The 26,236-nt window shown below is 54.2% G+C and overlaps 2 protein-coding genes across 4 annotated transcripts in view; one reads left to right on the top strand and one right to left on the bottom strand.

The window, feature by feature from the left end:
- PTPN23 (protein tyrosine phosphatase non-receptor type 23) overlaps positions 1-21,980 on the top strand; it is a 33,794-nt gene extending 11,814 nt beyond the window's left edge. Inside the window, 25 exon segments of the mRNA XM_030811915.1 lie at positions 4,626-4,700; positions 13,161-13,288; positions 13,514-13,590; positions 14,260-14,309; positions 14,426-14,557; positions 14,837-14,917; positions 14,995-15,126; positions 15,214-15,261; positions 15,641-15,697; positions 15,829-15,887; positions 16,062-16,141; positions 16,254-16,368; positions 16,447-16,512; positions 16,903-17,048; positions 17,333-17,644; positions 17,720-17,874; positions 17,968-18,119; positions 18,206-18,385; positions 18,478-19,532; positions 19,535-20,229; positions 20,326-20,510; positions 20,638-20,742; positions 20,827-20,965; positions 21,059-21,172; positions 21,251-21,980. Of these exon segments, the coding sequence (XP_030667775.1) occupies positions 4,626-4,700; positions 13,161-13,288; positions 13,514-13,590; positions 14,260-14,309; positions 14,426-14,557; positions 14,837-14,917; positions 14,995-15,126; positions 15,214-15,261; positions 15,641-15,697; positions 15,829-15,887; positions 16,062-16,141; positions 16,254-16,368; positions 16,447-16,512; positions 16,903-17,048; positions 17,333-17,644; positions 17,720-17,874; positions 17,968-18,119; positions 18,206-18,385; positions 18,478-19,532; positions 19,535-20,229; positions 20,326-20,510; positions 20,638-20,742; positions 20,827-20,965; positions 21,059-21,172; positions 21,251-21,730 (4,818 nt within the window). The 3' untranslated portion in view covers positions 21,731-21,980.
- Positions 21,981-22,234: 254 nt separating this feature from the next.
- SCAP (SREBF chaperone) overlaps positions 22,235-26,236 on the bottom strand; it is a 72,465-nt gene continuing 68,463 nt past the window's right edge. Inside the window, exons 17-23 of one of the 3 annotated variants that reach the window (XM_030811912.1) lie at positions 25,416-25,956; positions 25,234-25,319; positions 23,624-23,706; positions 23,353-23,519; positions 23,099-23,179; positions 22,709-22,915; positions 22,235-22,628 (exon numbers count right to left, since the gene is read on the bottom strand). In XM_030811912.1, the coding sequence (XP_030667772.1) occupies positions 22,383-22,628; positions 22,709-22,915; positions 23,099-23,179; positions 23,353-23,519; positions 23,624-23,706; positions 25,234-25,319; positions 25,416-25,956 (1,411 nt within the window). In that variant the 3' untranslated portion in view covers positions 22,235-22,382. The remainder of the gene's footprint in view (positions 22,629-22,708; positions 22,916-23,098; positions 23,180-23,352; positions 23,520-23,623; positions 23,707-25,233; positions 25,320-25,415; positions 25,957-26,236) is intronic. The other 2 variants (XM_030811913.1, XM_030811914.1) reach the window with 2 other exon arrangements.

Below are 26,236 nucleotides of genomic sequence, written 5' to 3'. Positions count from 1 at the left end.
TGCTTTTTGTAGAAATGGGGTTTCGCCATGTTGCCCAGGCTTGTCTTGAACTCCTGGGCTCAAATGATCTGCCCACCTCGGCCTCCCAAAATGCTGGGATTACAGGCATGAGCCACTGTGCCTGGCATATTTTTATTTTTTAATATGGACAGGGTCTCACTGTGACACCCCAGCTGAAGTGAGGTGGTGCCATCATAGCTCACTGCAGCTTCAAACTCCTGAGCTTAAGCAGTCCTGCCTCAGCCTCCCAACTAGCTGAGACCACAGGCATGCACCACCACTCCTGGCTAATTTTTAAATTTTTTTTCGTAGAGATGGGGGTCTCACCATATTGCCCAGGCTGGTCTGGAACTCCTAGCCTCAAGTGATCCTCTCACCCCAACCTACCAAAGTGCTGAGATTATAGTCATGAGCCATCATGCCCAACCCAAGGCCACTTTTTATAGTTGCGTTTTTGTTGTTGTTGTCATCATTGTTTTTGAGGGAGGGAGTGGAGAGGGGGTGGAGTTGGATAGATCAGAGTGAGGATTGTTTTTTTTTTTTTTTTTTTGAGACAGAGTTTCGCTCTTGTTTCCCAGACTGGAGTGCAGTGGTGCAACTTCGGCTCACCACAACCTCCGCCTCCCGGGTTGAAGCGATTCTCCTGCCTCAGCCTCCCAAGTAGCTGGGATTATAGGCATGAGCCACCACGCCTGGCTAATTTTTGCATTTTTAGTAGAGACGGGGTTTCGCCATGTTAGCCAGGCTGGTCTCGAACTCCTGACCTTGTGATCCACCCGCCTCAGCCTCCCAAAGTGCTGGGATTACAGGCGTGAGCCACCACGCCCGGCCCGAGGATTGTTAAATGACTGTCAGCTCCCTAAAGTTCTTGGTAAATCCTTATGTTTGTGCATAGTTGAAAATTTCTAGGGGGATTTATTTCATGGCTTTTATCATATTCTCAAAGGACCCACAAAAGGCTAAATGAAAACCACTGATAGGGGAAAGTGGTATTCAGGTACCATTTAGCTCTTCAGCAACTCTTAAGACATTTGTTTTCCAAATTTCAAACATATAGAAAAATTGGAAGAATAATTCAGTACTCACCCAAATTCTCACTATCTAGTTTTTTGTTTTGTTTTGTTTTGTTTTTAGAGACGGGATTTACTCTATGTGGCCTAGGCTGGACTTGAACTGCTAGGCTCAAGTGATCCTCCTGCCTCAGCCTCTGGAGTAGCTGAGACCACAGGTGTGCATTGCGCCTGGCTGATTCATTTTTTAATTTTTGTAGAGATGGGATTTATTGTTATGTTGCCCAGTCTGGCCTTGAACTCCTGGGGTCAAGTGATCCTCTGGCCTTAGCCTCCCAAAATGCTGGAAGTACAGGTGTGAACCACTGCACCCAGTGCGTTACCTAGTTTTTGTTTGTTTTTTTGTTTTGTTTGTTTTGTTTTTTTAAGATGGATTCTTGATCTGTGGCCAAGGCTGGAGTGCAGTGGTGCAATCTCAGCTCACTGCAACCTCCCCCTCCCGAGTTCAAGCGATTCTCCTGTCTCAGCCTCCCGAGAAGCTGGGATTACAGGTGCCCACCATCATGCCTGGCTAATTTTTGTGTTTTTAGTTGAGATAGGGTTTCACCATGTTGGTCAGGCTGGTCTCGAACTCCTGACCTCAAGTGATCCACCTGCCTTGGCCTCCCAAAGTGTTGGGATTACAGGCGTAAGCCACCGTGCCCGGCTATCTAGTTTTGATGGATGTATTTCACCTTATTTGTTTTCTCTCCAGATAGATAGATAGATAGATAGATAGATAGATAGATAGATAGATAGATAGATTTGATGGATGTATTTCACCTTTTTTGTTTTCTCGATAGATAGATAGATAGATAGATAGATAGATAGATAGATAGATAGATAGATAGATAGATAGATTTGATGGATGTATTTCACCTTATTTGTTTTCTCTCCAGATAGCTAGCTAGCTAGATAGATAGATAGATAGATTAAATAGATAGATAGAAGAGATAGAGATCCCACAAGCCCTTTGAAAGTAAGTTTTGGACATCACTTTTCCTGGACATATCTCAGCATGTATTTCCTAAGAGTGAGGACATTCTGCACAATCACAATATTATTATCATACCTAAGAAAATCTGCAATAATTTTCCCCTATCTTTTATGACTTTTCTTTTTTTTTGCAGACTCAGATCTAGTTGGGATTCTCATATTGCATTTAGTTGTGTTCTGTCCCTTTAATTATTTATTTATTTATTTATTTGGAAACAGGCTGGAGTGTGCACACAGCTCACCATAGCCTCAACCTCTCAGGCTGATTCTCCTACCTCTCCCTCTTGAGTAGCTGGGACTACAGGCATGGGCCACCATACCCAGCTAATTTTTTTTTTTTTTTTTTTTTTTTTTTTTTAATTTGTAGAGATAGGGTCTCATTATGTTGCCCAGGCTGCTCTGGAACTCCTGGGCTCAACAGTCCTCTGACCTCAGCCACCCAAAGTGCTGGGATTACAGGCTTGAGCTACCATGTCCAACCTGTTTAATCATTTTTAATCTAGAACAGTCCACTGCTCAACCTCCTCCTTTTGCATGACATTAATTTTTTGAAGAGAGTGGGTTCATTGTTGCCCCATTTTCTGAATTTTTCTGAGTGTTTCCTTTTCGTGTTCATCTGTCCTCTGCATTTCCTGTAAGAGCAATCATTTGCTGAGTATACAACACATCTGATAAGGCCCCTACCATTCCTTAATGCTTATTGTTTGAGTTTAGGGTACTGTCATGACCCTGCCGTCAGCACACAGTATGATGGAGGCATGTTTGGAATGTGAACGGAAGAGCAGCTAATATTCAAGGAAGTGACATTTCGGCTGAGTCTTAGTAGAGAAAGTAGGGACAATGTAGATAAGCATTGATACCTGAGAGCAGTAATTCCCAAGTACTGTTGGCTGGTTGTCCCTGGGAGGTGCCAGAGGACAATCCTTGAAGGTTGTGGAGAGCAGCTTGTTTATTTTTGTAGAGACGGGTCTTGCTCTGTTGCCCAGGCTGATCTCTAATTCCTGACCTCAAGTGATCCTCCCACCTCAGCCACCCAAAGTGTTAGGATTACACACTTGAGCCACCTCCCCCGGCCAGGAACAGGTTGTGCAGGGTCATAAACTCTGTGCCAAGATTAGATTTGGTCCTAGAGGCTTTGGGATGCTACTGCACACATTCTTTTTAGATTATACATCATTTCCTATCATCTCACTGTCCTGAGATAAGCATGTTTTGCTCTATCTTCTCCCTAAGGGTGTGTGTGTGTTTCAGAAGGATTTAAAGCTAGAAGTGACCTCAGAGTTGTGTTAGAAATAACAATTCTGGCCACTTGGTAAGGGACGGATTTGAAGAGGTGGGTTGTCCAGGACAGAGGTGGCATGGGGAGAGAGAAAAGAGCTTATGGACACAGGGACTTTCAGGAGCTGAAACCAACAGGAGAACCGGGTTAGACTCAGAGGTTTGGGAAAGGGTTGCTTGGTGCTGTAATTAGCTCAGCTGTCGCCTCCCTGCCATCTGTTCCTCTTCTCCCTTTGCTCACCAGGCAGACAGAAGCTGTCACACAGGCTTCCTGGTTCCCATGTGGCTGATTCCTTAGCCATGCATCCTGGGTCCTGGGAAGGGACCCCAGGAAAGATGAGTGGGCCACACACATGGTGTGAGTGAGTGTGCTCCCAGACAGAGCAGGCTGCCTCATCTCGGCGTTTCTCAGCCACCTCTCTCTCTACCTTGCAAACCTTGGTCGTAGCCTTAAGGAGCCCTGTGAGGTGGGTATCAGTGCTCTTAGTGTTTGTGGCGTGAGTGGATCTGGCCTCCAAGATTGCTAGCCAAGACACCAGCAGCAAGTACTGCAACAGGGACAGTTGCAGTTGCCTTAGTCTGGTGATCTGAGTTGAACAGGGGGCCCTTTGGGCTGAGCCTGTGCCTCCAGGTGGGTGTGTATGCTCACTGTCCAAGACAGTCTGCTCTGGAGGTTGTGAGTGCCACTGTGGACAGGCACTCTGGTGCTCTCTCTGATGTGGGTAGTGACCTCTCCTTCTCACCTTCTCCCACCTGGGCCATTCTCCTCACACAGATGCAGGTCTTTCCTCACAGATGAGGACACTGCAGATCACATATTTCTATGCTATCTTTTCCCAGGCCAGGAGGATGGGTTGGTGAGAGAGGCTTTCTGTTCCCACTCTTGTTTGGTGCCTCTTGCCTGCACTTGCTATCAGCTTAGGGTTATGGTTGTCACCCGAAAACACAGCAGGGCCCAATCTTCTAGAGAGGCTTGAGTTTGTGACCCTTTCTGGAATCCTTATTAGGACCCCATTTCAGTCAGCTGAGTTCCTTGGCTTCCTGAGCTGGCAGACTCCTGGACTTTGTAGAGAGGCTGCAGCATTAGGAGGACCTGCCAGAGTGTTGGTGGAGGGTCAGGGCTCTCGTGGTCAGCATTTTGGTGCTGCCTGTTCAGGAGGTGAAGCTCCTGGTGGTCCAGGAGACACGCTTATGGTTGTAGGTCTGCACTTAATCCTGAGCCCTGGTTGGTGCTTGCCCAGGACTCAGAGGGCAAGGCGGGGGTCTTGTCTGCCACTGGCTTATGTTCTTCTCTCTGTATAGTTTGTCCTGAAGAATTATGGAGAGAACCCAGAAGCCTACAATGAAGAACTGAAGAAGCTGGAGTTGCTCAGACAGGTAGGAGGAGGATAGTATTGTCTTTTTATGCATGGGTAGGCAGGATTGGTTTGATAGGGAGATAAAGAAACTGCCTAGGCCGGGCGCGGTGGCTCAACGCCTGTAATCCCACCACTTTGGGAGGCCGAGATGGGCAGATGATTTGAGGTCAGGAGTTTGAGACCAACCTGGCCAACATGGTGAAACTCCATCTCTACTAAAAATACAAAAATTAGGTGGGTGTGGTGTCATGTGCCTGTAGTTCCAGCTACTCAGGAGTCTGAAGCAGGATAATTGCTTCAACTCAGGAGGTGGAGGTTGCAGTGAGCTGAGATCATGCGACTACACTCCAGCCTGGGTGACAGAGCGAGACTCCATCTCAAAAAGAACAAAAAAGAAACCACCCGGCCCATTTCTAGCTTTTGATGTAAAGTGAAAGACAGCTGGACGTGTGACTCATGCCTATGATCCCAGCACTTTGGGAGGCCAAGGCAGGAGGATCGGTTCCTCCTGGAGTTCAGGCCCAGCAGTTTGAGACCAGCCTCAACATAGCGAGACCCTGTCTCTACAGAAAACAAAAAAAATTTACCAGGCATGATGGTACACACCTGTGTCCCCAGCTACGCAGGAGGCTGAGGAGGGAAGATCACTTGAGCCCAGGAGGTTGGGACTGCAGTGAACCAACCATGTTCATACCACTGTACTCCAGCCTGAGTGATAGAGTGAGATCCTGACTGTTTAGAAAACAAAACAAAACAAAAAAAGTGAAAGATGTGTGACTCTTCCTTTCACTTAAACACTTAAGAGGCCATTGTAAGGTTATTAATTGGCCTAATTTCAATATTATTGTGTCTCAGGGAATAGGGAGGCCTGAGGAGAGGGAGAGAGACAGGAAAAGGCCAGCCAGTGAAGCAGTGAGAACACACGGAACATTTATAAGTCTGCCGTCTTCCATGGGTGCAATTCATGGCACCAAAAACAATTACAATAATAATATCAAAGATCACCAATCACAGATCACCATAACAGATATATAATAAAAAACAGTTTGAAATATTGTGAGAATTACTAAAATGTGACACAGAGTCATGAAATGAGCGCATGCTGCTGCAAAAATGGTGCCGACAGGCCTGTGTGATGCAGAATTGTCACAAACCTTCAGTCTGTAAAAAACGCAGCTCCTGCGAAGTGCAATAAAATGAGGTATGTTGTATTTTTTTCCTGATTATTGTATGTACTATTGGATAACAACGTGTTTCCCCTTAAGTTTTTGTTAGAAGTCTGAGAGTCTGCACCGGCATGGCTGAGCTTGAGTACCAGTGATGTAGAAACATGCCATAGAAATCAGTAGCTATTAGTGTTTTCTTGCCTATCATGGACCACATAGCAATCCTTGCAATAACCCAGCAGTGTTAGCAACTATTGTCAGTATACTACCCATCAGTAAATTTTTGGATACATTTTCATTTAGTCTAGTGAGTGAAGATATTTTCTTTTTTTCTTTTTCGGAGACCTAATCTCACTCTGTCACCCAGGCTGGAGTGCAATGGTGCGATCTCAGTTCACTGCAACCTCCACCTCCCAGGTTCAAGTGATTCTCCTGTCTCAGCCTCCTAAGTAGCTGGGACTACAGGCGCCCACCACCATGCCCGGCTAATTTTTTGTATTTTTAGTAGAGACGGGGTTTCAACATGTTGGCCAGGCTGGTCTCGACCTCCTGACCTCAGGTAATCCACCCGTCTCCGCCTCCCAAAGTGCTGGGATTACAGGTGTGAGCCACCGCGCCCGGCCTGGTGAAGATATTTTCTATGTCAGTTATTCAAAATTAGTACAAGACCAGGTGCAGTGGCTCACGCCTGTAATGCTATCACTTTGGGAGGCTGAGGCAGGTGGATCACTTGAAATCAGGAGTTCAAGACCAGCCTGGCCAACATGGCGAAACCCCCTCTCTACGAAAAATACAAAAATTAGTCGGGCATGGTAGCAGCGCATGCCTGTAATCCCAGCTACTAGGGAGGCTGAGGCAGGAGAATTACTTGAACCCGGGAGGCAGAGGTCGCAGTGAGCCAAGATCGCACCACTGCATCCAGCCTGGGCGACAGAGTGAGACTCTGTCTCAAAAAAGAAAAGCTAGAAATTATTACACTTAGTAAGGAAGGCACGTGAAAAGCTGAGATAGGCCAAAAGCTAGGCCTCTTGCACCAGATCACCAAGTTAGGAATGCAAATAAAAAATTCTTGAAGGAAATTAAAAAAGAATCAAATGATGTCATATCTCTGGATATCAGATTCTCCCCCTTCCCCGGGATTTGCTGGTTTTTTGTGTTTTTGATTGTTGTAGGCTACCCCTGTGCCAAGAATCAGCCTGAAATGTAAACTTACCAAAGTTTTTTTTTTTTTTTCCCGAGACAGGGTCTCACTCTGTCGTCCAGGCAGGAGTGCAGTGGCACAATCACGGCTCACTGCAGCCTCCGTCTCCCCAGTTCAAACCATCCTCCCACCTCAGCCCCCAAGTAGCTGGGACTACAAGTGCACACCACGGTATCCAGCCAATTTTTAAATTTTTTGTAGAGATGGGGTCCCCCTGTGTTGCCCAGGCTGGTCTCAAACTCCTGGGCTCAAGTGATCTTCTGGCCCCAGCCTCCCAAAGTGTTGGGATTAAAGAGGTGAGCCGCAGCACCCGGCCTTGTAAATTTAAGGTCTTCACAGGTCTTTTCTGAGCCTGTACCATTCCCTGCACATGTGCAGTGATTTTCTCATTTCCCCTATATATGTGGTTGCTTTTGTACATCTTATTCTTCAGTGTCTGCCTCCCAAAGGAGGAAAAAGAGAAAAATGAAGGAGAAGGGAAAAGATGCCAGGGCTTTAGATCCCTTGGAAGTTACTTCAGCTAGAGGTGAAGAAACTTACAGCCATGGAGGGAAGTGCAATAGTGGAGGAGCTGCCTCTTTCTCTGTACCTCTGTGTTCAGAAGCAGCAATCAGCAAGATCTCCTGTATTTGGAGGACAGAGTCCTTTTTGTCCATGCTGGCTCCCACAAGCTGCTCCTGGAACTGGTGCACAGCTACCTCCCAGGTGCTGGGGGTGGGGGATGGGTGGCTGCTACTATGGTAGGGGCTGAAATTGACCAAAATTAATGGCAATGAACTGTACTGTCAAAGCCTTCGCCTATAAGTTGCAAGCCTTTAATAGACTCCAGAGTTAAGTCAGATTCTGCCAGTGCAGCTTGTCTTGGTGGGGAGACCAAGCTTCTTATGCTGTCTTCTCAGAACCCTCCTCATAAATTGAATCTTTAAAAAGGGTTTATTTGAACAAAGATTGAAAACCAGTGAGATAATCTTAGCCCCTGGGACAACCATCATTTTGCGCACACAGGCACGCGCTACACACAAGGACGCAACACACCCTAGAAGGAGCATTACCACCAATCTCCAAAGCATCCTCTGAGACATATCCTCCAAAGCATAAGGCAGGCAACCTGCACAGAGCAATGGGCTGGGTAGAGCAGCCCCTGAGAGAGCTGTGAGCCAGCAGCCTTCAGACCTGTGCTTTTCCAGCGCAAAAAAAGCTCACACAAGGCCATCTGGGGTAGCCACTTTCCCTTCCTGGGACTTGGTTTAATTTATCCCAGCAATGTGGGAGTTGGACTAGATCACTGTTTTTTGTTTTGTTTTTGTTTTTAAAGACAGAGTCTCACTCTGTCGCCCAGGCTGGAGTGCAGTCTGTCTCGGCTCATTGCAACCTCTGCCTCATGGATTCAAGCGATCCTCCTACCTCAGCCTCCTAAGTACCTGGGACTACAAGTATGCACCACCATGCCTGGCTAATTTTTGTATTTTTTTTTTTTCTTGAGACAGAGTCTCGCTCTGTCGCCCAGGCTGGAGTGCAGTGGCGCAATCTCGGCTCACTGCAAGCTCCGCCTCCCGGGTTCACGGCATTCTCCTGCCTCAGCCTCTCCGAGTAGCTGGGACTACAGGCGCCCGCCACCACGCCCGGCTAATTTTTTGTATTTTTAGTAGAGACGGGGTTTCACCGTGGTCTCGATCTCCTGACCTCGTGATCCGCCCGCCTCGGCCTCCCAAAGTGCTGGGATTACAAGCGTGAGCCACCGCGCCCGGCCTAATTTTTGTATTTTTTGTAGACATTGGAGTCTCGTATATTCCCCAGGCTGGTCTTGAACTACTGGCCTCAAGCAGTCCTCTGCCTCAGCCTCCGAAAATGCTGGGATTACAGGCGTGAGTCACCATGCCTAGTCTAGATCACTGTTCCTTAAACTTGTGAAACCCCAGAACAAATTTTCTTACACAGGACACTGATAATAATCTTTCAGTGAAAAAGTTATTGGAAGCTTTAGGCAGTCCTCTTTCCCTGATCTGAGCCTCAGTTTCCTCATCTGTAAAACCAGGGTTTGAATAGTTGTTTCTAGGAAGACTTTCCTTTTTAAACTCTGAAATAAATTCTTGGCTCTGTGATTACAGGGAGTAAAACTGACAGGTGCAGGGGATGCTGTGGGGGCGTCACAGCATCAAGCTCTCTCTCAGACTCCTCTGTGTGGCTCTGCGCAGCTCATCTAAGAGTCTGAGAAACCAGGCTAGAACCACAGGGGGCTGCATTCTTGGGTGGATTAAAGGGTGCAGGTGATCTCTTGGATCTGGAGGGGAGACTGCTTCCATTGTTTCCCAAAGATGGTTTTAGGAAGTACAAGACAAATTTTATTATTTATTTATTTTTGAGACAGAGTTTCACTCCTCTTGTCCAGGCTGGAGTGCATTGGCACAACCTGGGCTCACTGCAACCTCTGCCTCCAGGGTTCAAGCGATTCTCCTGCCTCAGCCTCCCGAGTAGCTGGGATTACAGGCACGCACCACCACGCCCAGCTTTATTTTGTATTTTTAGTAGAGACAGGGTTTCTTCATGTTGGCCAGACTGGTCTCAAACTCCCAACCTCAGGTGACCCGCCCGCCTTGGCCTCCCAAAGTGCTGGGATTATAGGTGTGAGCCACTGCACCCGGCTTATTTTTTATTTTATTTATTTTACTTTTTGAGACGGAGTCTCACTCTGTTGCCCAGGCTGGAGTGCAGCGGCGCAATCTCGGCTCACTGCAAGCTCCGCCTCCCGGGTTCACACCATTCTTCTGCCTCAGCCTCCCAAGTAGCTGGGACTACAGGCACCCGTCCCCACGCCCGGCTAATTTTTGTATTTTTAGTAGAGACAGGGTTTCAGCTTGTTAGCCAGGATGGTCTTGATCTCTCGACCTCATGATCCGCCTGCCTCGGCCTCCCAAAGTGCTGGGATTACAGGCGTGAGCCAGTACGCCCGGCCTTTTATTTTTTGAGATAGGGTCTCACTCTGTTTCCCAGGCTGAAGTGCAGTGGCATGATCATGGCTCACTGCAGCCTCCACCTCCCAGGCTCAATCACTTCTCCCCCTTCCCAAGCCTGTAGTCCTGAGTAGCTGGGACTACAGGTATGCATCACCGCACCTAGCCAATTTTTGTATTTTTTGTAGAGGTGGAGTCTCGCCATGTTCCCCAGGCTGGTCTCAAAATCCTGGGCTCAAGTGATCCTCCCACCTTGGCCTCCCAAAGTGCTGGGATTATAGGCATGAGCCACCATGCCCGGCCAAGATTTTTCAATATTTTTATATGTGCTACTTTAGTGAGTATTGAAAAAAACTGTGTGGCTAGCACATCACACCTGTTATTTTAGAGCTGTTATTGCTTAGGATGTGGCTCTTAATTTTAAAAATGGGTTGTTTAAAGAAAAATGTTAAGTACAAGTGGTATTTGGATATGGCAGAGGTCATGATGGAGGGGTATGATAAGAATGACTAGATTTGAGAAGCACTGGCCTAATGCTGTGAGCTGCAGCTGTGACATGCCTTATCCTTGCACTGGGCATTCTAGAGGCCTCACTACCAGGGAGATTATCATCCCTGTTTAAAGAAGAGACTGAGTTTCAGAGTCTCCCAAGACACTGCTGGGAAGTGGTGTAGAGAGTACGACTGGTGCCTGACTCTTCTGTTCCACTGTCCCCAGGGTGTATGTACCCCTTCTGAGAGCATCCCTGCTGGGAGCTCAGAGCCGAGCTCCCAGAGTGGAGTGTCCTGGAGGATTTCTTCTGGCTAAGTCCCAGTGAGGGGCTCTGGTCCTCTCTGCAGGGGGCTGAGGGCAGACAGGTGTCAGGCCATCCCCCTCACTGTGCACCTGCTCCTTGGAGGATGTATTGTTTGCTTTCCTGTTTGTTTAAGCAGAGGGTTCATTTGTTTTTTTGTTGTTTTCCCCCCAAAATAAGAATAGCTCTGTTGTTTATCATAAATATTGAAAATGTTTAATATAAAGAATACATAAACAATATCAAGAATTAAATACATGTCTCTGTCAGATGTATACATATCTATCTATCTATCTATTATTATTATTATTTGAGACCGAGTCTCACTCTGTCACCCAGGCTGGAGTGCGGTGGTGCAACCTTAGCTCACTGCAACCTCTGCCCCCAGCATTCAAGTGATTCTCCTGCCTCAGCCTCCTGAGTAGCTGGAATTACAGGTGTGCACCACCATTCCTGGCTGATTTTTGTGTTTTTAGTAGATACGGGGTTTCATCACATTGCCCAGGCTGGTCTCGAACTCCTGGGCTCAAGCGATACACCCGCCTCAGCCTCTCAAAGTGTTGGGATTATAGGCGTGAGCTACCTTGCCCAGCCATATCTATCTATTTATATAGAATAAGATAAATTACTTAAATCCTGTCATCCAGAGATAATCAGGGTTAACATTATGGTATACAGTCTTCTGAATTTTCTTTTTGTTTATATACCTATTTGTGGGTTTGTTTTTTTCTTTTGAGATGGAGTTTTGCTCTTGTTGCCCAGCCTGGAGTGCAATGGCATGATCTCAGCTCACTGCAACCTCCGCCTCCCAGATTCAAACGATTCTCCTGCCTCAGCCTCCCGAGTAGCTGGGATTACAGGCACACACCACCATGCCCAGCTAATTTTTGTATTTTTAGTAGAGACGGGGTTTCACCATGTTGGCCAGGCTGGTCTCGAACTCCTGACCTCAGGTGATCCATCCTCCTCGGCCTCCCAAAGTGCTAGGATTACAGGCGTGAGCCACCTTGCCTGGCCTGTGTACCTATTTGGATATCAGTATTTGTATGATTCCATTTGTTACTTTTTTTTTCCCAATAGCATGCCATAGGCCTCTTAACATATGAATAACTAGAGATTCTTGTCTTTAGTTTTCATGGCTGCAGAATATTCTCTTGTGAGGCGCCTTGACATAATTAATTTAAAACAGTCCTCTTTAGTGGGAATTTTGGTGGGTATCCAGTTTTGCCTTTTGTTTGTTTTTTTTGTTTTTTTTTTTTGGAGAGACAGGGTCTTGCTTCATCACCCAGGCTGGAAAATAGTGGCACAGCCATAGCTCACTGCAGCCTTAACCTCCCAGGCTCAATTGATCTTTTCCCGTCAGCCTCCCAAGGAGCCGGGACCAAAGGCACCATCACGCCTAGATAATTTTTAAAATTCTTTTTTGTTGAGACAGGGTCTTGCTACATTGCCCAGACTGGTATCTAACTTCTGGCCTCAAGCGATCCTCCCACCTTGGCCTCCCAAAATGCTGGGACCACGTGTGAGCCACTGCACCTGACCTGGAGTCCAGTTTTTGACCCTGGTAATAATGCTGTGATAAATATCCTTGTGGTCATATCCAAGCATGTGCTTTCCTGGATGTCTGTTACTGTAAACTTTTAGACACAGAACTGTGGGTCATGCTGAGTGTGGCAGCTCACACCTTTAATCCCAGCACTTTGGGAGGTAGAGGTGGGAGGATCACTTGAGCCCAGGAGTTTGAGAACAGCCTGGGCAACATGGCAAAACCCTGTCTCTATTAAATTTAAAAAACTGTGGGCCAAAAGTTAAGTACAGTAAAGAACTTAAAACATGTTGCAAACTGCTTTTCAGATATTTGAGATGGGCTGGGCACAGTGGCTCATGCCTGTAATCCCAGCACTTTGAGTGAGGCGGGTAGATCACAAGGTCAGGTGTTCGAGACCAGCCTGGCCAAAATGGGGAAACCCCATCTCTACTAAAAATACAAAATTAGCCGGGCATGGTGGCGTGTGCCTGTAGTCTCAGCTAACTGGGAGGCTGAGACAGGAGAATTGCTTGAACCCGGGAGGTTGCAGTGAATACTGCATTCTAGCCTGGGTGACAGAGTGAGACAGACTCCGTTTTTTTAAAAAAAAAAAAAAAAAAAGAAAAACTATGTGGGATGGATTCAGTCAGCCAGCTGCCAGCCTGGCTTGTGCAGTGTTTTGTTGAACGATTATAGGTGTAGTCATGGACTTTTTGGGATCCCTTGGCGTGTGCAGTCGGCCAGCTCTGATGCATTTTCCTGGCATTTGTGGGTTAGCTGGCCTGCCTGTCCACTGCCCCATATGACATCAGGCCTGCTTCTCCCATCCTGCCCCCCCAGAATGCTGTCCGTGTCCCACGAGACTTTGAGGGCTGTAGTGTCCTCCGCAAGTACCTCGGCCAGCTTCATTACCTGCAGAGTCGGGTCCCCATGGGCTCGGGCCAGGAGGCCGCTGTCCCTGTCACCTGGTGAGAGCCGCAGGCAGGGCTGGAGGATCCCAGGGGGAGTCTGGGTGGTGGGGGTGCTCTTCCCCTCCCTTCCCCCTTCTCCTTGCTGCATAGGATGGGGAATGGCCTCATATGGTCCCCCCAGGCCTCCCCACATCCCCACACTGGGGTGTTTAGTCCCCTTACCTAATCTCAGGGCCCTGGCCAGCTCCTGCCCTGGAGATAACTGGGGTGCCATGTCTGCAGGACAGAGATCTTCTCAGGCAAGTCTGTGGCCCATGAGGACATCAAGTACGAGCAGGCCTGTATTCTCTACAACCTTGGTGAGCTGCCTGATCCCTTCCCCATGGCCCTACTCCCCAGTCCTGCCAGCCTAGCTTTCAGCTCTTCAGATGGCCACAAAGGCAGTGGGCTGATAAAGGGAGGACTCCAGGATTCCCACCCCTCCACTGACTTCCCCACAGCCCCACCAGCTCCTCCACTGTTTTCTGGGCTGGGCCCGTGGGGAGCCTCTGCTGGGGCGAGGCTCTACTGGGCTGGCTGCCACACAGAGTTGCCACTGTGTACTCTGTCTGGGAGAGAGGGCCTTTCTTCTTTGACTGGACAGCCCCTCCCCACTGTGGTTTTGGGCTGCTTCAGGTAGGAGGAGAGCAAGGCTGGCATCAGCTTGCCCTGCTAGTCAGCCTTAGCCTGACTCAAGGGAGAAGCTTGGGGAGCCCCAGAGTTCTGTGCAAACATCCCTGAAGCTTCAAGATTGGACCCCTTGGACAGGAGCCCTTCCATCCTCTGCCAAATGCAGAGCAGGAGACTGAGGGCTGGGCAGAACTTCTGAGTTTCCCTGTTCCCTCCAGCTTGGGTGTCCTTGGACTCATTGCCCTGGTTCTCAGAGCCCTGTTGTCTTGATTGTGGATAACAACAGTGCCCCCTCTGCCTCACCTTCACATGGGTGTGAGCAGCCCCAGGCCCCCTAACACTGTCCCCTCCCTCCCCAGGAGCGCTGCACTCCATGCTGGGGGCCATGGACAAGCGGGTGTCTGAGGAGGTGAGGAGAGGGGCAGTAGTGGAACATGTGGACATACCAGGGAGGGGCAGCCTCCCAAGTATGGATGAATCCTGACCCATGGAGTGGACACAGGCCATTCTCCCACTCCCTCCCAGGGCATGAAGGTCTCCTGTACCCACTTCCAGTGTGCAGCTGGCGCCTTCGCCTACCTACGGGAGCACTTCCCTCAAGCCTACAGCGTCGACATGAGCCGCCAGATCCTTACTCTCAACGTCAACCTCATGCTGGTGAGGAGGCGCCCTGGTTGGAGTGGAGTTGAATCCAGGGAAGGGGATGGCCGGGGAGGGGGCAGTTGGGCCTGGATCCTGGACCAGGCCATGTGCCGATGGCAGTGAGGGACAAGCAAGGGGCCTTGGCTTTGTTGAATCAGGAGCACGGTGGTGCTGCTTGGAGTGGGGGCAGCTGGGGGAGAGGGCAGTGAAGAGGGATCCCTCAGTCTGCCCCAGGGGAAGGGGAAGGGGGAGGCCTTGAGTGAGCGAGGGAGTACACCTCATGTGTCGCCCCAGGGCCAGGCTCAGGAGTGTCTCCTGGAGAAGTCGATGTTGGACAACAGGAAGAGCTTTCTGGTGGCCCGCATCAGTGCACAGGTAGGGAAGGGGCTGAGGGGAGGCCTTCGCTTTGCTGCTGACCCGCCCCCACTCACTGGGACCCACCCTGTTCTCAGGTGGTAGATTACTACAAGGAGGCATGCCGGGCCTTGGAGAACCCTGACACTGCCTCACTGCTGGGCCGGATCCAGAAGGACTGGAAGAAGCTTGTGCAGATGAAGATCTACTACTTCGCAGCCGTGGCTCATGTGAGGGCCTGGGGCCCCAGGGTGGGGCAGGGCGGGGCTGAGTGGCCACAGCTGAGGAAGCAAGTCATGGCGTCTCTTCTTTCGCAGCTACACATGGGAAAGCAGGCCGAGGAGCAGCAGAAGTTCGGGGAGCGGGTGAGTGAGCTGTAGTGAGGAGGGGCTGGGGACCGATAGCAGCCTTCAGTGAGATGCTGGTGTGCTCCCGCTCCTTACACATCGGGGGGTGGCCTTCTCTGTCTCACCCTGGCCACCACCCTGCTGGAGGCCTGGTGTCTTAAGTGTTGTCCCATCTGTGCAGCCCTCGTCCCTCGGGGTCTGAGGAGGTGGGGCAGGCTCCCTGCAGAGCAGGTGGCTGGGGCAGGGTGTGGCACCACCTTGCTGCTGTTGGCTGGAGTGGTGCCTTGCTGCCTCCTGAGCTGCTTGTCATCTGATGGACAGGCAGGGCCGGGTGGGAGGCAGGAGGAGGGGTCCAAGCAGAGGAGGACAGAGCAGGCTTTCCTGCCACCCTCCACAGGTTGCGTACTTCCAGAGTGCCCTGGACAAGCTCAATGAAGCCATCAAGTTGGCCAAGGTAAAGCTGAGGAAGGCCTGGCTGCCCCTCAGACCCCTGAGGGTATAGAAGCAAGCCCGGTGGGACTGAGGGGGTGTCCTGGTGCCAGCCTTGGTTGGTGCTAAGGCCCCATCCCGTCCCTAACCCCACAGGGCCAGCCTGACACTGTGCAAGACGCGCTTCGCTTCACTATGGATGTCATTGGGGGAAAGTGAGTCTGTGGGGGTGGCCCTGGTTCCCTCTTTTTGTGAAGGGTCTTGTCCCTCTGCTGGCATCTTTGGGAGGAAGACTCCAGTGCCAGAGAGCAGTGTCCCACATGGGAAGTAGGTTCTGGATCCCCACTGACACCCCGTGACTGCCCACTCCCCCTGCTCGTGACCCCCAGGTACAGTTCTGCCAAGAAGGACAACGACTTCATCTACCATGAGGCTGTCCCAGCATTGGACACCCTCCAGCCTGTAAAAGGTCGGGGAGCTGAGAGGTGGGGGCAGAGGTGACGGTGGGGTGGGGACAGGACACAGGAGCCTGCCTCAAGGACTCTGCGTGGGCCTGATCTCCACAATTCCCATCCCCCCAGGAGCCCCCTTGGTGAAGCCCTTGCCAGTGAACCCCACAGACCCAGCTGTTACAGGCCCTGACATCTTCGCCAAACTGGTACCCATGGCTGCCCACGAGGCCTCGTCACTGTACAGGTGGGTGGAGGGTGGCACAGAGGGAGGTGGGGTGTCTTGAGATGTGGGTCTTCGGCAAATGCTCTGTCGCTTCTGCAGTGAGGAGAAGGCCAAGCTGCTCCGGGAGATGATGGCCAAGATTGAGGACAAGAATGAGGTCCTGGAGTGAGTGTGGGACTTGGGCCGGGAGGCAGAGGCAGGCAGCACTTCCCGGGCCTCTGAGGGCCCTAGGGCTGCCTATGCTGGGAGAGGAATGAAATGTCCATTGCAAACAGGTTTCCCAATGGTGCCTTCCCGCCCAGGGTGGTGGGGCTAGTGTGTAAGGCAGGAGTCATGTCTTGGGAGGAGGAGGTGCCTTCTGTTCCACTGTTTCCAGCAGTGCCCTGGGCATATTCTGTGAGACCAGGCCAGACCTGGTAGTGGGGGTCAGAGGTCACAATTTGCTCTCTGCTGAGACCTCAGATTAAGTGGTGGGGCTCGCCCTAGCGGCTCCTTTGACATGGTCAGAGTTGGAATGAGCACCCAGCACCCACCTGGCCCTGTTGCTCCCCACAGCCAGTTCATGGATTCAATGCAGTTGGATCCCGAGACGGTGGACAACCTTGATGCCTACAGCCACATCCCACCCCAGCTCATGGAGAAGTGCGCAGCCCTCAGTGTCCGGCCCGACACCGTCAGGAACCTTGTCCAGTCCATGCAAGGTGAGTAAGGGGCAGAGCAAGCAAGTGAAAGGGAGTGGGAGGTCATCTGCTGTGGCCACCTCTGTGTCCCTGGTCAGCGAGGATGGAGGCTGCACCCCTCTAGGCCCTGGCTTGGGCATCCACACCCACCCCTCTGGATCAGCATACCTCATGCACCCTGCTCACTGTGTGCTGGGCCTCACTCAAGCCCTGACCTGAGGGGGTGGTTCTGTCTCTTGGGGGAGGGGCCCATGGGTGCCCGGTTAGCCTGCCTCAGGGGCTGCCTCTACAATCCACACCCCCAGTGCTGTCAGGTGTGTTCACGGATGTGGAGGCTTCCCTGAAGGACATCAGAGACCTGCTGGAGGAGGATGAGCTGCTAGAGCAGAAGTTTCAGGAGGTGGTGGGCCAGGTGGGGGCCATCTCCGCCCCCTCCAAGGCTGAGCTGGCAGAGGTGAGGCGAGAATGGGCCAAGTACATGGAAGTCCACGAGAAGGCCTCCTTCACCAACAGTGAGCTGCACCGTGCCATGAACCTGCACGTCGGCAACCTGCGCCTGCTCAGCGGGCCGCTTGACCAGGTCCGGGCTGCCCTGCCCACACCGGCCCTCACCTCAGGTGAGCCCCACCAGACCCCATTGGGAGACTCGAGCTGGGGGTTTCTCTGGCCTCACTGACCACTGCTGCCCACAGAGGACAAGGCCGTGCTGCAGAACCTAAAGCGCATCCTGGCCAAGGTGCAGGAGATGCGGGACCAGCGCGTGTCCCTGGAGCAGCAGCTACGTGAGCTTATCCAGAAAGATGACATCACTGCCTCACTGGTCACCACAGACCACTCAGAGATGAAGGTGGGCTGGGTGAGCAGGGTGGAGGGGCTCTGGGCCCCACCCTTAGGAGTCGAGGCCCTGAGTGTCCGTGCCCGGCCCCCACCCCTCCCTCAGAAGCTGTTCGAGGAGCAGCTGAAAAAGTATGACCAGCTGAAGGTGTACCTGGAGCAGAACCTGGCCGCCCAGGACCGTGTCCTCCGTGCACTGACAGAGGCCAACGTGCAGTACGCGGCTGTGCGGCGGGTACTCAGCGACCTGGACCAAAAGTCAGTGCCCAGTCCTCTCCTCTTTTCCGGAGCCGCCTGGAGCCCACCCCCGTGGTTCACCTGGAGCTGGCCCTTCTGCCCACCAGGTGGAACTCCACACTGCAGACCCTGGTGGCCTCCTATGAAGCCTATGAGGACCTGATGAAGAAGTCGCAGGAGGGCAGGGACTTCTATGCAGACCTGGAGAGCAAGGTGGCTGCTCTGCTGGAGCGCACGCAGTCCACCTGCCAGGCCCGCGAGGCTGCCCGCCAACAGCTCCTGGACAGGTTTGTGTGGCCCTGGGGCTGTGGTGCAGTTGGGTCCAGACAAGCTGGGGTGATGGGAGCCTGGCCCCACTTTTTCCCTGCCTGTCCCACAGGGAGCTGAAGAAGAAGCCGCCGCCACGGCCCACAGCCCCAAAGCCGCTGCTGCCCCGCAGGGAGGACAGTGAGGCAGTGGAAGCAGGAGACCCCCCTGAGGAGCTGCGCAGCCTCCCCCCTGACATGGTGGCTGGCCCACGACTGCCCGACACCTTCCTGGGAACTGCCACCGCACTCCACTTTCCTCCCAGCCCCTTCCCCAGCTCCACAGGCCCAGGACCCCACTATCTCTCAGGCCCCTTGCCCCCTGGTACCTACTCGGGCCCCACCCAGCTGATACAGCCCAGGGCCCCAGGGCCCCCTGCAATGCCCGTAGCACCTGGGCCTGCCCTCTACCCAGCCCCTGCCTATACACCGGAGCTGGGCCTTGTGCCCCGATCCTCCCCACAGCATGGCGTGGTGAGCAGTCCCTATGTGGGGGTAGGGCCGGCCCCACCAGTTGCAGGTCTCCCCTCGGCCCCACCTCCTCAATTCTCAGGCCCCGAGTTGGCCATGGCGGTTCGGCCAGCCACCACCACAGTAGATAGCATCCAGGCACCCATCCCCAGCCACACAGCCCCACGGCCAAACCCCACCCCTGCTCCTCCCCAGCCCTGCTTCCCTGTGCCCCCACCACAGCCACTGCCCACGCCTTACACCTACCCCGCAGGAGCCAAGCAACCCATCCCAGCCCAGCACCACTTCTCTCCTGGGATCCCTGCAGGTTTTCCAGCCCCGAGGATTGGGCCCCAGCCCCAGCCCCAGCCCCATCCTTCACGAGCGTTTGGGCCTCAGCCCCCACAACAGCCCCTTCCACTCCAGCATCCACATCTCTTCCCACCCCAGGCCCCAGGACTCCTACCCCCCCAGTCCCCCTACCCCTATGCCCCTCAGCCTGGGGTCCTGGGGCAGCCGCCACCCCCCCTACACACCCAGCTCTACCCAGGTCCCGCTCAAGACCCTCTGCCAGCCCACTCGGGGGCCCTGCCTTTCCCCAGCCCTGGGCCCCCTCAGCCTCCCCATCCCCCCCTGGCATATGGTCCTGCCCCTTCTACCAGACCCATGGGCCCCCAAGCAGCCCTCTTACCATTCGAGGGCCCTCGTCTGCTGGCCAGTCCACCCCTAGTCCCCACCTGGTGCCTTCACCTGCCCCATCTCCAGGGCCTGGTCCAGTACCCCCTCGTCCCCCAGCAGCAGAACCACCCCCTTGCCTGCGCCGAGGCGCCGCAGCTGCAGACCTGCTCTCCTCCAGCCCAGAGAGCCAGCATGGTGGCACTCAGCCTCCTGGGGGTGGGCAGCCCCTGCTGCAGCCCACCAAGGTGGACGCAGCTGAGGGCCGTCGGCCGCAGGCCCTGCGGCTGATCGAGCGGGACCCCTATGAGCATCCTGAGAGGCTGCGGCAGTTGCAGCAGGAGCTGGAGGCCTTTCGGGGCCAGCTGGGGGATGTGGGGGCTCTGGACACTGTCTGGCGAGAGCTGCAAGATGCGCAGGAACATGATGCCCGAGGCCGTTCCATCGCCATCGCCCGCTGCTACTCACTGAAGAACCGGCACCAGGATGTCATGCCCTATGACAGTAACCGTGTGGTGCTGCGCTCAGGCAAGGATGACTACATCAATGCCAGCTGCGTGGAGGGGCTCTCCCCATACTGCCCCCCGCTAGTGGCAACCCAGGCCCCACTGCCTGGCACAGCTGCTGACTTCTGGCTCATGGTCCATGAGCAGAAAGTGTCGGTCATTGTCATGCTGGTTTCTGAGGCTGAGATGGAGAAGGTGAGAAGAGGGGGTGGGTGTCCACGAGGGCAGTGTGGGGCGGCAGGGCAGGGGATCCTGGAAAACCAGTTCTGTCTTGGCTTGTCTGTCCCTCAGCAAAAAGTGGCACGCTACTTCCCCACCGAGAGGGGCCAGCCCATGGTGCACGGTGCCCTGAGCCTGGCATTGAGCAGCGTTCGCAGCACCGAAACCCATGTGGAGCGCGTGCTGAGCCTGCAGTTCCGAGACCAGAGCCTCAAGCGCTCTCTTGTGCACCTGCACTTCCCCACTTGGCCTGAGTTGTGCGTCCACTGCTCTGGATGGTGGCTGGGGGTCTGGGGTGCTGTCCAGTCCTTGGTGCTGGGAGGGATGAGAGCCTCAGGTCAGGCCTGGCTCATAGGCTCTTCCGCGCCCCATCCTGTCCCACAGAGGCCTGCCCGACAGCCCCAGCAACTTGCTGCGCTTCATCCAAGAGGTGCACGCACATTACCTGCATCAGCGGCCGCTGCACACGCCCATCGTTGTGCACTGCAGGTAGAGGGTGGGCCTGAGGGTCTCTCCTCTATGGGCTCTTGGCCTAGTCTCATACCCCGGCCTCATACCCCCTTCTTGGCACAGCTCTGGTGTGGGCCGCACGGGAGCCTTTGCACTGCTCTATGCAGCTGTGCAGGAGGTGGAGGCTGGGAACGGAATCCCTGAGCTGCCACAGCTGGTGCGGCGCATGCGGCAGCAGAGGAAGCACATGCTGCAGGAGAAGGTGAGGATCTGGGCAGATGGGGCTGGGATGGGCCTTACTGTCCCAGGGTGACGGGCCCCTGCCCAGCTGACCTGGCCAAATGCACCTGTGCAGTTGCACCTCAGGTTCTGCTATGAGGCAGTGATGAGACACGTGGAGCAGGTCCTGCAGCGCCATGGTGTGCCCCCTCCATGCAAACCCTTGGCCAGTGCAAGTATCAGCCAGAAGGTGAGGAAGGTTCCCTGGAAGCTGCTGGGAGAGCCATAACCTTGGGACTTCCTCTCCTCACCCACTCTGTCTTCTCAGAACCACCTCCCTCAGGACTCGCAGGACCTGGTCCTCGGTGGGGATGTGCCCATCAGCTCCATCCAGGCCACCATTGCCAAGCTCAGTATCCGGCCTCCTGGGGGGTTGGAGTCCCCGGTTGCCAGCTTGCCAGGCCCTGCAGAGCCCCCAGGCCTCCCGCCAGCCAGCCTCCCAGAGTCTACCCCAATCCCATCTTCCTCCCCGCCCCCCCTTTCTTCCCCACTACCTGAGGCTCCCCAGCCTAAGGAGGAGCCGCCAGTGCCTGAAGCCCCCAGCTCGGGGCCCCCCTCCTCCTCCCTGGAGCTGCTGGCCTCCTTGACCCCAGAGGCCTTCTCCCTGGACAGCTCCCTGCGGGGCAAACAGCGGATGAGCAAGCAGAACTTTCTGCAGGCCCATAACGGGCAAGGGCTGCGGGCCACCCAGCCCTCTGACGACCCCCTCAGCCTTCTGGATCCACTCTGGACACTCAACAAGACCTGAACAGGTTTCACCTACCTGGTCCTTACACTACATCATTTCTCATGCCCATCTGCCCACACCCAGCAGAGCTTCTCAGTGGGCACAGTCTCTTACTCCCATTTCTGCTGCCTGCCTTTGGCCCTGCCTGGCCCAGCCCGCACCCCTGTGGGGTGGAGATGTACTACAGGCTCTGGGTCAGGTTCTGCTCCTTTATGGGACCTGACATTTTTCAGCTCTTTGCTATTGAAATAATAAACCACCCTGTTCTGTGGCCCGTGACTCAGTCTGCTCATTGCTGCCTTAGCTCCAGTAGCACTGCCAGGAACTTAGCACCTTTTGTGGATGACAGGATGGTACCAAACTGCCACACTACCAGGACAGTTCTTTAAGGGCCCTGCAGTTCTGGCTTGCTCATCCTCCCTGTGCCACACTGTATGTTTCCTCAGCAGCTCTGAGGAGGGTTCAGGCAGTGTGTGTGCACAAACAATTCCAAGAGACACAAGTAGATCCCAAAGTGCCTGACAGTTGTGGTTTTTTTAAAAAAATTTAATATTATTACAGTCAGGAGGCAGCGGCTGGAAGATACTCGGCTCTTTCCCCCAAATCCAGGTTCAGTGCATTGGCCCCCACACAACACCCTAGCCTCCTTGCCTGGGCAGGGGAGGCCCCGCGCTCAGTCCAGCTTCTCCAGCACAGAGGGCACATACACCAGGCTGAGCTCACTGCCAAAGTTGCAGACAATGGCAGCGTTGTCCAGCACCAGGATCTGGCGGGCAGGCTGGGCCTCACTGTTCTTCCCCAGGTAGACTGTCTGTAACAGGTCCCCGTAGTTTAGGTCCCAAAAGGAGACACAGCCCTGGCCGCCGGTCACCAGCAGGTTGTCTGAGATGACACCCAAGCTTGCACCACAGCCCAGGTCCTGGAGGCAAGGACATGACAAGCTCAGTCCTGAGTCCTTCCCTAAAATCCCAAGAATCCTATGTTCCCTACCCCCTCTACCTGCTGAATGGAGTAGAACTTGATGCCTGTGCTGCGGTCCCAGATGCTGATGAGGTCATCCAGGCCACTGCTGATGACGCAGGAGGTGGTACAGGTGAGGGAGGTGACATCCCCACGGTGAGCGAACACGTGGCTGACCCGGCTGCCAGTCAGTACATCCCACAGGCAGATGGCCCCATCTTGTCCTCCACTGGCCAGCACCATGGTCTGGGGAAACAGGCCAGGGGAGTGGGGTCACCATGGTGTAGTACCTCTGTCAACAATGGTGTCCCTGTGCCCCAGTGGGTGCCCTGACTGCTTCCTGGAAGGCCCCTGGGGACCAGCTCCCAGGAGTCAGCAAACATGGGCCACAGGCTCTATATCCCCCTACCCCACCTGCAGGCCCCTTACCTGGTCAATGTACACAGTTGTGATGGCCCCTGAGTGGCCCTGAAGGGTGAAGAGGCAGCACGAGTCCTCCAGACGGAACACCTGGGACAGGGATGGGCCTCAGGTTCTGGTCTCTGGGATTTTCCTGTTATACTTTGGCCGGGAAATGCCCTCTGTTCTTCACCAGGACTCCTCCAGCCTCTCCCTGACGAATCCATCAGGCTCCCACCCCGTGCCGGGCCACTCCAGCACCCAAGAGACGAGACAATACTCACTCTCAGTGTGTGGTCTTGGCTCCCAGTCACCAAGCGTCCAGCAGCGGCTTTCAGGGCTGTGATGGGTTTTTGGTGTGCACAGGGCACTGTGTGGGTCAGGCGACAGGCCACTGTGTCGCTGCTGCTGTACACTGGAGAGGCAGGGGAACTGCCCCGCCCTGGGGTCCCTGAGGACAAAAGGCCAAGTGAAGGATCTCTGAGAAAGCAATAGGCAGACAGCCCCTGCCCATCCCACCAAGTGTGAACACCTGCCCGCCCCAGGGCCTCTTACCTCTAAACTGCAAGGGGCTGAGGGCAGTGTGGGTCTCCAAGGAGAAGAAATCAAGGGAACCGTTGAGCCGTGCAGCCACAATCCTGGAAGAGAAGAACAGCTGCCAGGGGCCTCTCCCTTAGAGCCCCAGCTTGGGGCTAAGCATGTGGACACAAGAGAGTTAAGGGCCAGCTCAAGAAGGCACAGAAGGGACATGACCAAGAGGAAAGCACATGGTACCAGAACAGATGTTGGAGCCAGAGGGCAACTCCAAATATTAACCTTGTGCCTCAGTTTCTTCATCCGTAAAATGGGATAAGAGTACCCACCTCACAGGGTGGTCATGAGAATCAAGTGAGCTAACGTGTAAGGTGGTATCTGGTGAATATCACATAAGTTTGTAAATTAAAAACAAGCAGAGGGCTCCATGTAGCCTGGAGCTGAAGGGAAGGCTGCTGAGGGGAAACAGGATGCAGGGTGGGCTACGTTGGGCATTGCGGAAGCCTGCATTCTCCACCACATAAAAGCAGCTTCAACCCAAGCACAGCCCATACCAATCCCTTTTTCCACAAAGAAACAAGGATTTTCTTTGCTCTCCAAAATTCCTAGGTACAGTCTGACAGGCAGGGATGGGTATATTTGCCCAGTAACCCCAAAGCCTCAAAATCTTACCGCAGCAAAAGGCAATGCATGTCTACAACCTCTGCCCATGAATTTGAAGGGCCTACACCAGAGCTGGGGAAGCCAGTTGTATGAGTGGAAGTGGGTGGACAAGGAGAGACCACAGTCACCAGGAACCCTGAGGGTCAGGTTGAGACATCGAGGCTTTCCTTACAGCTAAAACAAGCAGCAAAGGAGGATGTTGGCCAAGGCCCATGCAGAACCTGCGGTGACAGGAATGACAGCAGCAGCCCACTGGCAGAAATCAACAGCACTAAGGGCAAGGGACGCCCCCTCCCCAAGGAAAAAGAAAGACTCCAGCTCTAGGTCAGATGGTGCTGCCACCAACAGTCAAGGAGCCTTGGAGGAGGAGCCAGTGTGGGACAGGCAGGCGAAGGCGTCCGGCAGAAGGCACCTGGCCATTGGGTGGAGACCCAGGTTCACCAGCTCAGAGGTGGGGCCAGAACCCAGGTGGCTGAGACTCCCCAAGGAGTGTGCATGCAGACGGAGCCCTGGGGACGTTGAAGAGGGCAAGCACGACACAGGCAGGGAGAGCAGAGAACAGCTGCCAGCAGCCAAGGAGAAGAGAGGGGTCTGCAAGCACACTCTGTAACTAAAAATGCAACCAAGATACCCCAAAGGCTCAATATTGACAAGCTAATCAGAGAAACTGGCTTCATTGAGAAGGGCAAGAAAGGACAGGAGTGTATCACTCCCCACTGTCACTGCTTAAGGCCCTGGGAGGTCACTGTGTGCCATGCACTATCCAAGCACATCACACCCCTAATGCTTTTGTTACCTTCCCATCCAAGTGGATGGCCCTCTGCTCACAGGTGTGGGGCTGGGCACCAAGAAGGTCAATCGAGTCATACAGTACAGCAGTGGAAGGGAACCAGGACTCAAGACTCAAGAGACTATGGCCTAGCCAACAAAGGCTGGGGACATCTGGGGCTGAGGCAGGCCACTCTCACCTTTTGTCCAAGAAGACCAGAGCGGTAATGCCTGAGGAGACCTCCTCGCTGCTGCAGCACAGCACCCCTTCAATGGCGTCCCACACCTACGAGTCCAGAGGCTGTAAGCACCTGCCAGCCAGAAAGGCCCACAATCCCCAGGGCGGACAGCCGCTCTGCCCACCTTTAGCCCCTCTGCCCACCTCCAGCCGGCCGCTGCTCCGCCCCACCACGATGAGGTTGCCCTGCAGCTCCAAGCTCCAGATGGAACCCTCCGCACTGGGGGCCCAGGCGAGGGAAGGGGAGCCTTTCTCGGGGGAGCCACCCTCGTCCTCAGCGGCCTGGGGCAGCACCGGCACAGGCGAGGGTGGGCGCAGGGCCGGTGTGCAGACGGCCACCAGCCCCTCCTCCTGGTACACCCGCTGCACCAGGCAGCTGAAGTCATAGCCTGGCGAGTCCCCAGCGCGGCCACAGACCGCCCGGTGCCGGGGCTCGGGCTGAGTGGGCTGTGAGGACCGAGGCTGCGCCGAAAAGTTGGTGTCAATTAAGCAGGTGAGGTCAGGCTGGTCCCCGAAGAGGGAAGGCGGCGGAGGGCCCCTGGGGCGGTGTCTCAGGGGGGGGTGGTGTCTCAGGGGAGGGCTGTCCCCAGGTTCCTCTGGGCCAGCCTTCCCACCATCTGAAAGTCGTTCCCAGCTCTCCTGAGCCTCAAGCCCGCTGCCCACGCCACTGTCCCGGCGCTGCCTGCTGGGGGCCAGGAGGGCGAAGTGAGAGGGGGCGCGGGGAAGGGGGTGAGGGGGGGCGCGGGGGAGGGGGGTGAGGGGGGGCGGGGGAGGGGGGTGGGGGCGGGGGAGAAGTGAGAGGGGGCAGGGGAGTGAGAAGTGGCAAGGGAAAAGGGGATGGGGGAAGAGAGGGGGTGCGGGGGGCAGAGGGGGTGCGGGGGGCAGAGGGGGTGCGGGGGGCAGAGGGGGTGCGGGGGGAAAGGGGGTGCAGGGTGGCGGGAAGGGGTGCGGGGAGGGGAGAGGGG

The sequence above is a fragment of the Nomascus leucogenys genome, chromosome 4 (assembly GCF_006542625.1).
Source record: "Nomascus leucogenys isolate Asia chromosome 4, Asia_NLE_v1, whole genome shotgun sequence".
NCBI classification, from domain to species: Eukaryota; Metazoa; Chordata; class Mammalia; order Primates; family Hylobatidae; genus Nomascus; species Nomascus leucogenys.
Note: the sequence above shows the minus strand (reverse complement) of the source record. Positions and strands in the feature narration are given on the sequence as shown.